We start from the raw sequence: 12500 nt of genomic DNA, 5'->3' as shown, positions 1-12500 counted from the left end.
GTAATAATAATAACAATAATAATAATCAGAGAAATCATGAAATTAATGACTAATGAAAACAGTAACCATGAAAAGTGAATAAAACAGGTTAATAAACAAGAATACATCGACATACTAACAAACAATCACATCGCCACATTCTCAATAAAAACAAAACACACATTATGCCTCCTTGAAATCATGTTGTAATAAACATAGAGACAGAAAAAAAAGACATTGTAAGATGCTTTCAATTTATTTAAGAAAAAGAAATATGTAATCATAAGTCTATGCATAGAAATTCCTCTTTATAAAGAATAATAATGTCTGAATTTCCGAAGCATTTCTCATTTTGTAATACTATATAAAATTCTTCTTTTGGGGGGAGGGGGCTTATTGTACTCTGAAACATTATGTTAAAAATTGTGGCTTTACCATATTTATGAAGTTATCTTACAACAATTTTTCATTAAATTACATCATAAAAGCACAGACAGTGTTCCCTTAACAAAATATTACACTCTGTATCAGGAAAACTAACTGATGGTTAAATTCAAAATTTACTCTCTATTTACATCAATCATTAGTGTCAAATCTGCAAATATACCTCTAGTTTTACTGATATGGCCTGTGGAACCTAATATTTAAAAGACACAAGAATATTTTGCAATGAAAGTTACATTTTGCCTATAAACATTGTATCACAAGATGCCTCATTTAGTTCAAGAAATTTCACACACATTAACTGTCCTCACATACATTCAATTACACTTTCCCCACCCTATACAGTGCAAAGACTCTATACAGCCACTGAATAATCCAGGACACTCTTTTGATCAAGACAAGAGGGAACATCTTATACCATCGTCATTTCAAAGAACACCACTACAGCGAAGTGAAACTGATAAAAAAAAAAAGAAAAAAAAAAAGGTGTGCTTGACAAGTGGACGTAAAGAGAAGTTCTACTTGCGATTTCTGAGTTTCTGTTGATTTTCATGGGAGAGAAAAAATAGACAAAGCGCAGTGTAGTCAAAACTGTGTGCGGTAAAATGTCTAATTTAAGCACCGAAAAAGGACGGCCAGAAGCTGTCAGCAAGAAATATTCCTAATGTGTCATTTCTCCTTGATGATTATTAAACAGACTACTGTAATGGTCAACTATGTGCTAATCTATCGAGCACACCATTCTAAGAAGTGAGCAATGTGTCAGCCAGCAACGCAATGGCTTTTCTTCCCCCCCCTTTTTCTTTTGAGCTCGAAATTGTTGGGGCAGGGACCTAAAGAGCTTCAGAAAATAGGTGAGTATATAAAGACACTTGCATCTAAATTATCTCAAGTATAATTGGCATTGAAGCAAACACGTTCAAAGACAATACAAGAACAGTAACACATTTTTGAAAAAGTAACCAAAAATTATATAAACATACACTACATATACAAATTTAAGACAGGCTGACTCTCATTTTGCTTAACACTGAAACTAATACATGAAAAAAAGCACCAGATTTCTTCACTTGTGCACTTATTCCTCTCCACAAACTTCTACTTTATCACATAGACCATAGACCTTACACAAATGCATGTTTAATCAAATTTTCTTTCCTCCCTCTCTGTCTCTCTGAGCTTTTTCTATATAAAACGGTCTGTAAGGGTTAGAAATTTACAGAATATGTTGAGCTCCATTCAGTTTGTGGCCTTAGAAAATATTATAAAGTAATATTCAGTTCCTCCGTAATCCTGAACATCAAGAAAATATGTCCAACAGAATTGCTACATTACACAGAAAGAATATTACAGATATGTTCTTTAAATACAATACCATTGCAGAAGAGCTTACTTCTTTGACTGAGTGATATATATTCTAGCAGAAATACATGCACATCAACATATCAATATTTGTATATGAACAAGTGGAACAGGCAACAGCAACACAAAGAGAAAGTGCGAGAAAGAGACCAAGAAAATATCACCAGACACATTACAGCCAAAAACAAAAGACAACGTCCAACATACTATTCATTATACTGTAATGGTGCTGCTCATCTATCTAAACACTGACAAACCATATTTGCAACAACCAAACACTAAGGCAAATGAGCCAGCAACTCATGCATACATGAAGGAAAAAAATCCTACTATTTCTCACTTCTGTCCATGACAACAGAGAGAGTTCATATCTGTCTCACATCCAAAATTAATTTACTATTACCATCTCTGTTGTAAGTGAAGCTCTTCTCAATACAATTGTTCATAACCTATCAAAAGCTGTAAATTTTTCATACAATTATGGTATATACCTATTGCTACTGATCTGGCTCTCAAATTCTTAACCAACTATTTAAAATTATTTGTCATCAGCTTTCTCAAATTCAGTTTACGCTATTCTGAGCTTCTATATCCCCTGATGCTGAGTACTCATCTTTAAATTATTTCTACTATGTTATGATGGAAAGATGAAAAAAAGGACTAACAAAATACAGATTTTCTATTGAACTTTTACTTTAGTTTGTGCCACTTATGTTCTTCTTAGCTTTTCATGAATTTGTAAAATATATGTAAAATTATACAGACACCTATATGACAGATTTTGAGGCAATACTGAACTCTCTCCCTTGTGAGATAAATCAAATAATAAACCCATTTCAATTTGCACCTGTATCTAAACTTGGGGGAGGGGGGATGGGGTCAATGCAGGGACATTTCTGCATTAAACATCTATGTGCTCTCCACTTGTTCTGAATAAGATTCTAGAAAAAGTTTCAATGATAATTAATCATTCACAATGTCAGCTATGTCACTAACATGCTTGCTTTATAACTCCTCTTGAGAATTACATTAGATTTAATAAAAATGCGTGAATTACATCCCTTGCTCTGCGAATTATTCATTTTCATTTAAACCTTTTTCTGCATTAGTATGAGATTCCTTATCTACACGATATCAGCACCAAGTAGCACTGGATGGCAGCATGATAACATGGGGAAAGAGGCTGGCCGTCTAATGTCTAGATACCTTGCAGAACGAACTACCCATCCCTAGAGTCTTAGGGCATGTGGGCTTGCCTGCTTGCGTGCTCGCTTCATTTGCAAGTCCCCTCCACGTAGGATGCGGAAGTCTGAAGAGTACAAAAAGCGGAAGAAGGGATCGGAAGAAAAGACTAGAGGAACAAGTAGATAATAAAAGAAGAAACCAAATAACAAAAGACAAAAGAAAAAGTGGGAAAGATCAAGAGTAATAACTGATCATAAGAAAAAGGGAAGAAATAATGTGGTATAAGATAAAACTGAGGCAATTACTGGGTGAGGTATATACTCCATAACAAAATAATTCCTGATACCATCATCTCAGGTGTTAGAAAAAAAAAAAATAATAATAATAAAAATCTAGCAGAAAACAGGGTCATCATTTCATAGTGGAAATGACTAGAAGAAAAACAATGATAACTAAATGAAGTGACCAAAGAAAGTAAAAACATACTATGAATGACAGTGGGGGTGAACATAATTCAAATCTACAATATATACAAGGTAGTAATGTACTACACAGGTCTAAATGATACAGTGCAGTAAACACTGACACTTTTGGGCAAGCAGACATAACTTTGCATTAAAAGTACAAATTTATATCATTAAGTGACCATTCCTTTACTGCAATCACAATATACCACTGTAACTCCTTGCACATGTCTGTATGTACACATTATATGAAATGTACATGTGTATCTATGTACGTATGTATCCTTCCCTTTCCTTTGAATGAAGTACTTCTGCCAACTCTGCATTTTATTGTGTTAATAATTGATGTTCTTCTGTTATACTGGAGAGCTTGTAATACATACTACAATGTATTTTTCCTTTCCTCTTAGCAATAACTTTTTTTTATTATATAACACTAAAAAGGCTTTCACAAGAAGGTCCTAGTCTAGACCTTGAAAAAATAGAGTAATATATGCCCTGATATCAGAATACCTTTTTCCTTTCATATTACCATCCTGTAGAACAAGAACACTCCAAAGAAGGTCTAGAATCAGCATCAAATAGACCTTTTCATAAACACAAAAGAGAGAGAGAAACAATAAAAAAAGAAAATTGAACCCTACTCCAACCCCTTATTATCAATAGAGATTAATCTTCTTTGAAATGGGCTTCCTGCACATGTGGCAAGTCTTAAGTGTCTGGGCGCAGATGACACAAGCCCCATGACCACAGAGGAAGGCAACGCTACGACGGCGCTCTAGGCAGATGCTGCAGCAGTGAGCCTCCTCAATCTCGGCGATCTTGGTCTCCAGGTAGCGCAGTCTCTCCGCGGATGGCTGCCGAGCCTTACTAGAGACTGTCCGGCCATCTAGAGGGGGAAATAGGCATTAGAGGTTTTGTTACGATCTCTTTTAGAAAGTTTGGTCATAAGCATTGGCACTGTGTTTTCAAGATAATCCTTTAGTGAATCATAAAAGAAAAATATCAGAGTGAAGGAAAAGTAAATACACTGTTCTGCCATCACTGTTCCACTCGCAAGAAATGTAACACATTCACGATGTATAATATATTCAAATATAATTGAATCAGCATCAGGGAGCTTTCTGTACTTAAACATTAGCATACTAGGATGTCTCGGCCGCCTTCAATGAATGCGGTGTTTGTAATTTCAGGAAAGTCTACTGTTCTTTGTTTATTTGATCTGGAATGCAGTTTTGCTACAGTTTACCCAAGTGAAAAGGCATGAAAATCCAAGATCTTAATAAAATACAGTTAAATAAGGCCCTAAAGCTGATCCTGGGAGAAAGAATTAATACTTTATTTATAAAAAAATAAAAATAAAATAAAAATCACAGGAATTAGAAACTGCAAAGCTGTCTAGGAGATTAAAACAACAACTTTAAAATCCCGCTCCTTCCATTATTTTTGGAAGGCATAAAAGGAAATCATGCTAGTAAAAGAAACAGGATATAGACTACTGTATAAACTGAAGCACCTAGACATTCATTCATTAAACAGCTGACAAACACAGCTTTAACAGTAGAAAAGTAACATTCTGGCCATTACTTCCAGGTCAATGGGTAATTCTGGATTTGGATTTTCTCAACTTATTTCCATTTTTCTGGATGCATCAATGCAGTTAATTTACATATGAAAAATAAATAGAAAAACTTTTAAAAATGACACCCAGACAGAAAAAAACAGACATCCATTATGATTACAGTATTATCATTATCAGTGTTTCTTGTTATCATAATAAATAAATATATAAAGCATAACTACCTTTTGTAACTTTGGTCAGCACAACTGCATGGCATTGGAAGCACTTCTTGACACGCGTGGAGCAGTCCTCGCAGGTGACGCAGTGCCCACATGGCTGGAACCTCACTGTGGCCGGACACTCCAAACAAATCGAGCACTCGTCCTTGGTCTCTACAATCTGCTGGGATTTTGTTTCAGTTAGAGATGGACAGATAGAAAATACCTTCAGGGATTTTGTATTCATATAAAGAGATTGGTTTATGACAGGGGCAGGGAGAGGGAATAATTGACACACCCAACCTCTCCTCACAAAAATAAAATCAATAAAAAATAAATAAAAAGAATTAATAAAATACCTTCTCAATGTCACAGTTGTTCATGGGCTCAGATGTACCAGGCACCATGACCTGCTCGCCCTGGCTTTTGGCTGGGCTCACAGGCTGGGACACAGACTGGGGCTTGTTGTTCCCTCCAGCGAAGGAGTTTCCTGATGGGGACTCTGATGACGAGGAGGAGGATGCAGGCCCATCAAGGATGCCACCACCAACACTGCTGCCATGGCGAATGCTCTCAGCTGCCAGGTCCAACGCCTTCAGGTCCATGTCAACACGGGCCATCGTATCTGCACTGCTGCTTTTGGGGACACAGAAAGGGATAATCAGAACAATGGCAAATCATATCTATAATGATCAATCATGATTTCACTAATATCACTGCTGTTATTATTTGTGAGAGAACAACTCACTCACTCACTCACTCACTCACTCACTCACTCACCTACCCACCCACCCACTCACTCACTCACTCACTCACTCACTCACTCACTCACTCACTCACCCATCCACTCACACACGCAGACACACATGCACATAGGTGCACACATGCATACACACAAAAGAAAGAGAAAAAAAAGTAACAATAATAATAAGATATCTGGACAAAAAATTACTAAATTAAGAAATAAAATAAAGTCTAGTCCCTTCCTTTCACAGCTACAATACCCTCTCATCTACCTTCGCCCAACGTCTTTACCTAGCCTGTGTGGAATAGCTCTGCAGCAGGTCAATGGTGTTGGTGTCATTGATGAGGTCGAGAGGTGTCTTCGAGCGGCTGTTGGCCACAGTGATGCTGCAACCCTTCTGCACTAGATAGCACGCAACGGCCAGGGACACCTTGTTCTCAAAACCTCGTTGGGAGATGTTGTTCAGGATCTAATGGAAGGGGGGAATGGTATGAGAAAATTGTTAGAAAAGTGAGAGAAAAAAAACAACTAATAAAGTGACAAAACAGACCACAAATTAAAACCAACATGCAAAGGTTGGAAACCAATCCGATATAAATAATAGTTTTTGTTTTATATTACAAAACCTCATGACCAGCAGAAATACAAGAAACAGTTCATTTGCCTGAACCTAAATAAAAGTCAAACATCAACCTTCCTACCTGTGTAATGGTTGGGGCATGAGAGGGATGGGCATGTGTTGTGGTGGAATTCTTCAAGAGTGCCAAGTGGAGTGCCGTGTCCCCATCCTCATCACATGCTCGTACGTCAGCATTGCTGTCCACCAGGAGCTCAACAACACCGCAGTGACCCTGGGGAGTGGGAAGTGGTCGTTAGCATTTAATAATACAGAACTTCATAAGTGCAAGATGAACTTTATGTGTTAAAAAAAGGAAAGTGATGTCTTATAATGCATTTATATGTTTTAAATGTAGAGAAGTAATATTCCTTATAACAAGGTTCTCAATATTAACTAACATAATGAGACATTTGGAGATAACACCACTAATGATGAGTGTTCAAAGATAATATTCCTAATAATAAAGTATTCAAATTTAACATGTCATATAAAAAGACATTCAAAGTTAACATTCCTAATCAGAAAGAAGTCACACTAATATTCCCAAAAATATGTTTCTAAATTCTTAACAATTATCATCAATAGTCCTTTATTCACATATCTTCCCACTAAGTATGAATAAACAAGCCTAGAGGGAACTTTGAGACCAAAGAGTGATAACTGTGACAAAGGCAGGATTACGACAAGGCAAGGTTGAACCATGCATACCTGTGACACAGCGAGGAGGAGGGGCGTCTGCTTCTTGTTGTTGGTGATGTCGACAGAAGCCTGGCCGAGGGTGATGAGCGTTTCTGCAACCTGTCGGTGTCCGTTTAAGGCAGCCAGGTGGAGAGCTGCAAACCCATCATCCTTACGCACATCTACAAACTGCCTTGAGCGAAGAACCAGCTTCTCAGCCGCACTGTTGGTGGGATAATTGCATGGATGAGGTGAATGGGTATTTACTCCATTAATAAATAAATACCAACAGATGCACAAACATGTAATGAAGTGAAATAAAGTACAGTACAATCATAATCTTCTATGACTGCCTTTTACTTTGCTTATTCACAAATTCTTGTCCTTCCATTTACTACATGTTTTTCAGAGCATTTTTTATGTGCCTATGATTTGTGGGTCTGAGCTAGTCATTAAGAAAATAATGATAATATTAATAAAATTAACTAAATAATGAAAAAATCATGTCTATTAAATGGAAAAATAATAATATATGTAGCTATCTGATTTCTAAAAATACAGTGTAAAAACTACTAACTTATTACAACTGATGTTCAACAAGGTTGTGAGTGTACCACATAAAATGTAATTAGGTTGTAATGTAAAATGTTTGAAGAACATTGGTCCACTGTATCTCGCCAAAACCAGCAACTAACACTAGCCTGGACCATTCAAATCTAAATTTTACAAAAATAAAAACATGATCTTATAAACATATACAAGAAACTCAAAATAGTGTAGATAATCTGCTCCCCCACAAAAATTAATAAAAACACATCAATAAAACAAAACAGCATCTAAGTCCTTCAAGTACACAGCTCCCTTACTCTTCTAACCTCCTTCTTTTACAAAAAAAAATATTAAAAATCCTTTCTCCTAAAACTCACAAGTTATTGCCCTTAAGCGCTGCATGGTGGAGCACGTTGAAGCCCCTCTTGTTGCGCAGGTTGAGGTCAAGGTGCGGAGAGTTTCCAAGCAGCTCTAGGATCTCAATGCTGTCCTTTCCAATTGCATCATGCAGTGCCGTGTCACCATAGGAGTCCTGGGAAGGAAGTGCAGATTGTGAAGCAGGGAAGGTGGCAATGATATTGGTAATTAAGATGATGACACTGCTGATGAGAATACTAGCCATAATAATATGGAACACAACAGAGGTAATAATAGTAATACAACTAAATATAACAGCGCTAATAAGATCAATGGTAATAGCAATATTTAATCTAGAAGTAATTGTCATTACAATAATAACTAAAATAGCAAAATAATACAGTACAAATCATAATAACAAAGCAATACCACTTACATAAAAAAAAAATGTATTGCAAAGGTATTTACATTAATACTTATCACATTTATGGCTGTAATGATGAAAACATAATAATATCTTGCTTCCTCACCTGTACATTGACATCACAGCTGTACTTGAGCAGCACTTTGACACATGCTGCATGCTGCTTATTGACGGCAACGTGGAGGGCTGAGCACCTGCCCTCGTTCACCACATTGATAGATGCCCCTTTGCGTAGGAGCAGCTCCATGATTTCAGGTTGGTTGCTGGGAGGGGAGAGTCATCTATTCATTTATTTGTTTATTTTTGTTCCCAATCTTATTTGCTGTCAGTTTTCATGTTTTTCTTTTACTTTCCTTTTTTTTTTTTTTTTTTTTTTTTTTGGCTTATACTTTTCCTAGTGAATCAAATTTTCAAATCATCATGCATTCTTCTGTCTTCTTCTTTGTTGGGATTGATATCAACTTTTATATTAGGTAGATCGTTATGGAAAAAAAAGAGGGAGAGAAAGGGGGAAGAAAGGGAAAGAAAGATGTGATGCTGAAGGAGAGACGAAGGGAGAGGAGGGAGAGAGAGGAAGAGACTGGGAGAAAGAGGGGCAAGCAGGAAGGAGATACAAGCATGGAAGGAGTAAAGGAGAAAATGATAGGGAATGAGAGAATGAAGAAAGAAAGACAGGAAGAAATATATGAACGAATGACTGAAGGTGAGAAAAACTTTTATCTCCATTCAGGTACAACAACGTCCCCTCACCCAAAAGCCGAGTAATGCAGTGCCACATCGCCGTCGTCATCGGCAATCTCAAGTGATGCCTTGTGGTCTAGCAGGAGACGCACGATATCCATATGGCCCTGATGGCACGCCACCTGCAAGCACGTCTTCCCGGAACTCCGCCCATCCACCTGCACATGGAATAGAAGAAGTTATTAATTCACAATTAAAAAGGTGAAAAAAAAAAAAAAGAAAAAAAAAAAAAAAAAAAAAAAAAAAAAAAAAAGCTACTGAGTCATGGTGTTTCTTTTCTTTTCTTTTCTTTTCTTTCTTTCCTTTACTATTGCGATATTTGAATCCCTAATGAAAGGAAAAGTTCAGGTCTCACTGTGGATACATGAGAGCAAAAAATTTGAAAACTCCATATAATTTGCTATAAATCTCGTTTTAAATCAAAGCCAGCAAGACATATAACCACAATCTCACATGAATGAACCAACACCCAGACCAAACCAAACGACCACCTACTCAGGTTACGCAGAAATTACGTTTCCCTTGGATGTCCCAGATGTACCCACCTTGTCGGGATGTTTTGCCAGGAGATGCGAGACAGCCTGCGTGTGACCCTGTGCAGCCTCCCTCACCAGCTGGTCCACCACGGAACTGTCCTGCTCTGTATCTAACAGCTGGTGCAGTATTGATGCTAGTGGGCCTTTGTGGGAGAAGGACAGAAAAATGTTGAATGAAAAAGTGTGCTAGTGGTAGATCTGTACATACAGTGATGCTAAGAAAGCTTGAAAGAAAGCATCATTATTTAAAAAAGAAAACAAAATTATTTCAGACAACCTAATCATTAGCAGGTAAAAGATAATGGAAAAGCAATTCAGAAAACAATTTTAGACCAAAAACTACATGCAGTTAATCAAATCATGGTTGCACTATCTTCTGAACCAAGAATTTCCTTACAACACTGCCAATCAGATGAAATAACCAAAACAAAAAATTATTAAATAAAATAGTGAAGTACATAAACAAAAATCATGGGACAGTTTACAATCAAAACAAACAAAAAAAAACAAATACCAAATACAACAAACCCAAAACTTAAAATCAAATCGAATGAATAATTCATAAACTTTGATAAATACAATATGTTACATGCTTCTCCCAATTCACCTGCGTGTTCTTGTCTCTCATTAGCCCTCATGGTGTTGTTGTACTCAGCTGTGCGAGGAGCGAGTGAGACACACAGGGGGTTGAAGGTCCACGTTTTGCCCTCAATGTTGACCCTCAGGTCACCATCAGGGTATACTCGGGCCACCACACCCGTTTTACCAAGAGCCTGAGGAGAGGGAGGAAGAAATTGACACTGTGGGTGTGAGTGTGAAGAAATATTTAATAATCATGATCAATTGTACCATCATCATCATCATCACCATGACTATTATCTTTTTTTTTTTCTTAATCATTATATTTTTTATTATTATTACCATTATTACTAGTACTACCATTATTACTATATCAGGAGTAATAATATTATCACCATCATTCCTTATACTATTGCAACTGTATTTCTTTCTGACCACAGCTTGTGAACTTACACTCTTCATATACTCAATCCACTCCCCGTGACCTTTCTGGTATTCTTTGACCTTATTAACATCACTGATGACAATCACAACATCGCCAGGGGTGTATGTGGTGACCCTGGCCAACGCTCGCGGGTGGATGGTCCAGCGTGTGGCGTAGCCCTCGTATTGCACGCGCACGTCACCCTTGCATGTGATGCGGTGGACTATGCCAATTTTGTCCAGGCACTGCAAGAGGGCAAGGCAGGAGGTTAATGTGATTTAGGTTCTGTTTTCATTTTCATTATTATTATGTTTTAAATAACATTTTTCATTCTCTATATTATTTCAATATATATCTATCTATTTTTCATTCTCTATATCATTTCGATATGTATCTATATAACTGAAGGAGGCAAAGTTCATCTGTCTTGAATATTCAGGATTATCTAACACTTTTATTTATTACTCAAAGGAACAAATGTTTTTGTCCTGAATGGTCTCAAAAACAAAACAAGAAAAGACCAAGAAGAAAAAACATCTACTCTATTCATAACCGAAAAAAAAAAAAAACACACACCTCAGCCATCCTATGATTCCATCCACCATGTCCCTCCTGAAGGGCTCTCAGCTCCTCCAGACTCACGACAACGCGCACTCTCTCGCCCACAGACAAGGGCGCTGAGGGGAGCTCTGGCTCTCCCGTACTACTGGGGTCTGTTGGAAGGGGGGAGCGGTTAAGTGGAATGTGAATTGATCATGCTTATCTTTATGCTTAGACCAATTACGACAAGCTATGCAAAATAAAACTGAAATATCTAAGCCCACAGTCTCCCTTACTACTGGGGTTTATCAGTGTGTTGGTAAGGAGTGGAGTAAGAAGAATCTGCCTTCCCTGCAAAAAAGCTGGAGAGAAATGTCTGAGCATCTACCCAAAGGGAGAGAGAGAGTAGAGAGAGAGAGAGAGAGAGAGAGAGAGAGAAGAGAGAGAGAGAGAGAGAGAGAGAGAGAGAGAGAGAGAGAGAGAGACTGAGAGAGAGAAAGAGAGGGACAGTCAGACAGACAGAGAGAGAGAGAGAGAGAGAAGGTGAGAGTGAGAGTGAGAGTGAGAGTGAGAGTGAGAGTGAGAGTGAGAGTGCAGAGTGAGAATGAGACTTAGACTGAGACTGAGACTGAGAATGAAAGTGAGTGAGTGTTTATGCTCAGAAAAGTTTGCAAGCACCATGAAGAGAACTTCGCAAATGCATCTAATCTAAGCCTTTACCGAAACTGGCTAAATTTCATAAATATTCCAAGTAAATGAGAGGAATTAGGTAACAAATAAAACCAGGGGTATTTTATATCCATATTCAAAACTAATATGGCAACAAATTAACAAATCAAGTTAATAAAATATCTGAGAAAGAACACTACTACAAAACCAGTTTATTAATATATCACAGGAACATATCAAATAATAAAGGGGAAAAAAATCTGTTGAAGACTAAGGCACACTCCATTAGCAATATGCATTACAAAATTTATGAAGACAAGACACTGGGTGTACCTTAAAGTAAGAAGGTACACCCAGCACTCACTAGTTAATCCAATGACACCAGAAAAATGCTGTATTCATTTTAGATTTTTTTTTGTGAAATGT

General features: G+C 37.2%; 1 protein-coding gene across 3 annotated transcripts in view; it reads right to left on the bottom strand.

The window, feature by feature from the left end:
• Positions 1-219: 219 nt before the first annotated feature.
• The window catches only part of LOC119599328 (E3 ubiquitin-protein ligase MIB2-like), a 26665-nt gene continuing 14384 nt past the window's right edge, over positions 220-12500 (bottom strand). Inside the window, exons 5-17 of one of the 3 annotated variants that reach the window (XM_037949080.1) lie at positions 11442-11578; positions 10895-11110; positions 10470-10635; positions 9872-10005; positions 9336-9484; positions 8692-8848; positions 8182-8336; positions 7286-7478; positions 6660-6809; positions 6249-6427; positions 5573-5849; positions 5238-5397; positions 220-4323 (exon numbers count right to left, since the gene is read on the bottom strand). In XM_037949080.1, the coding sequence (XP_037805008.1) occupies positions 4094-4323; positions 5238-5397; positions 5573-5849; positions 6249-6427; positions 6660-6809; positions 7286-7478; positions 8182-8336; positions 8692-8848; positions 9336-9484; positions 9872-10005; positions 10470-10635; positions 10895-11110; positions 11442-11578 (2303 nt within the window). In that variant the 3' untranslated portion in view covers positions 220-4093. The remainder of the gene's footprint in view (positions 4324-5237; positions 5398-5572; positions 5850-6248; positions 6428-6659; positions 6810-7285; positions 7479-8181; positions 8337-8691; positions 8849-9335; positions 9485-9871; positions 10006-10469; positions 10636-10894; positions 11111-11441; positions 11579-12500) is intronic. The other 2 variants (XM_037949082.1, XM_037949081.1) reach the window with 2 other exon arrangements.

The sequence above is a fragment of the Penaeus monodon genome, chromosome 42 (genome assembly GCF_015228065.2).
Source record: "Penaeus monodon isolate SGIC_2016 chromosome 42, NSTDA_Pmon_1, whole genome shotgun sequence".
Classification (NCBI taxonomy): Eukaryota; Metazoa; Arthropoda; class Malacostraca; order Decapoda; family Penaeidae; genus Penaeus; species Penaeus monodon.
Note: the sequence above shows the minus strand (reverse complement) of the source record. Positions and strands in the feature narration are given on the sequence as shown.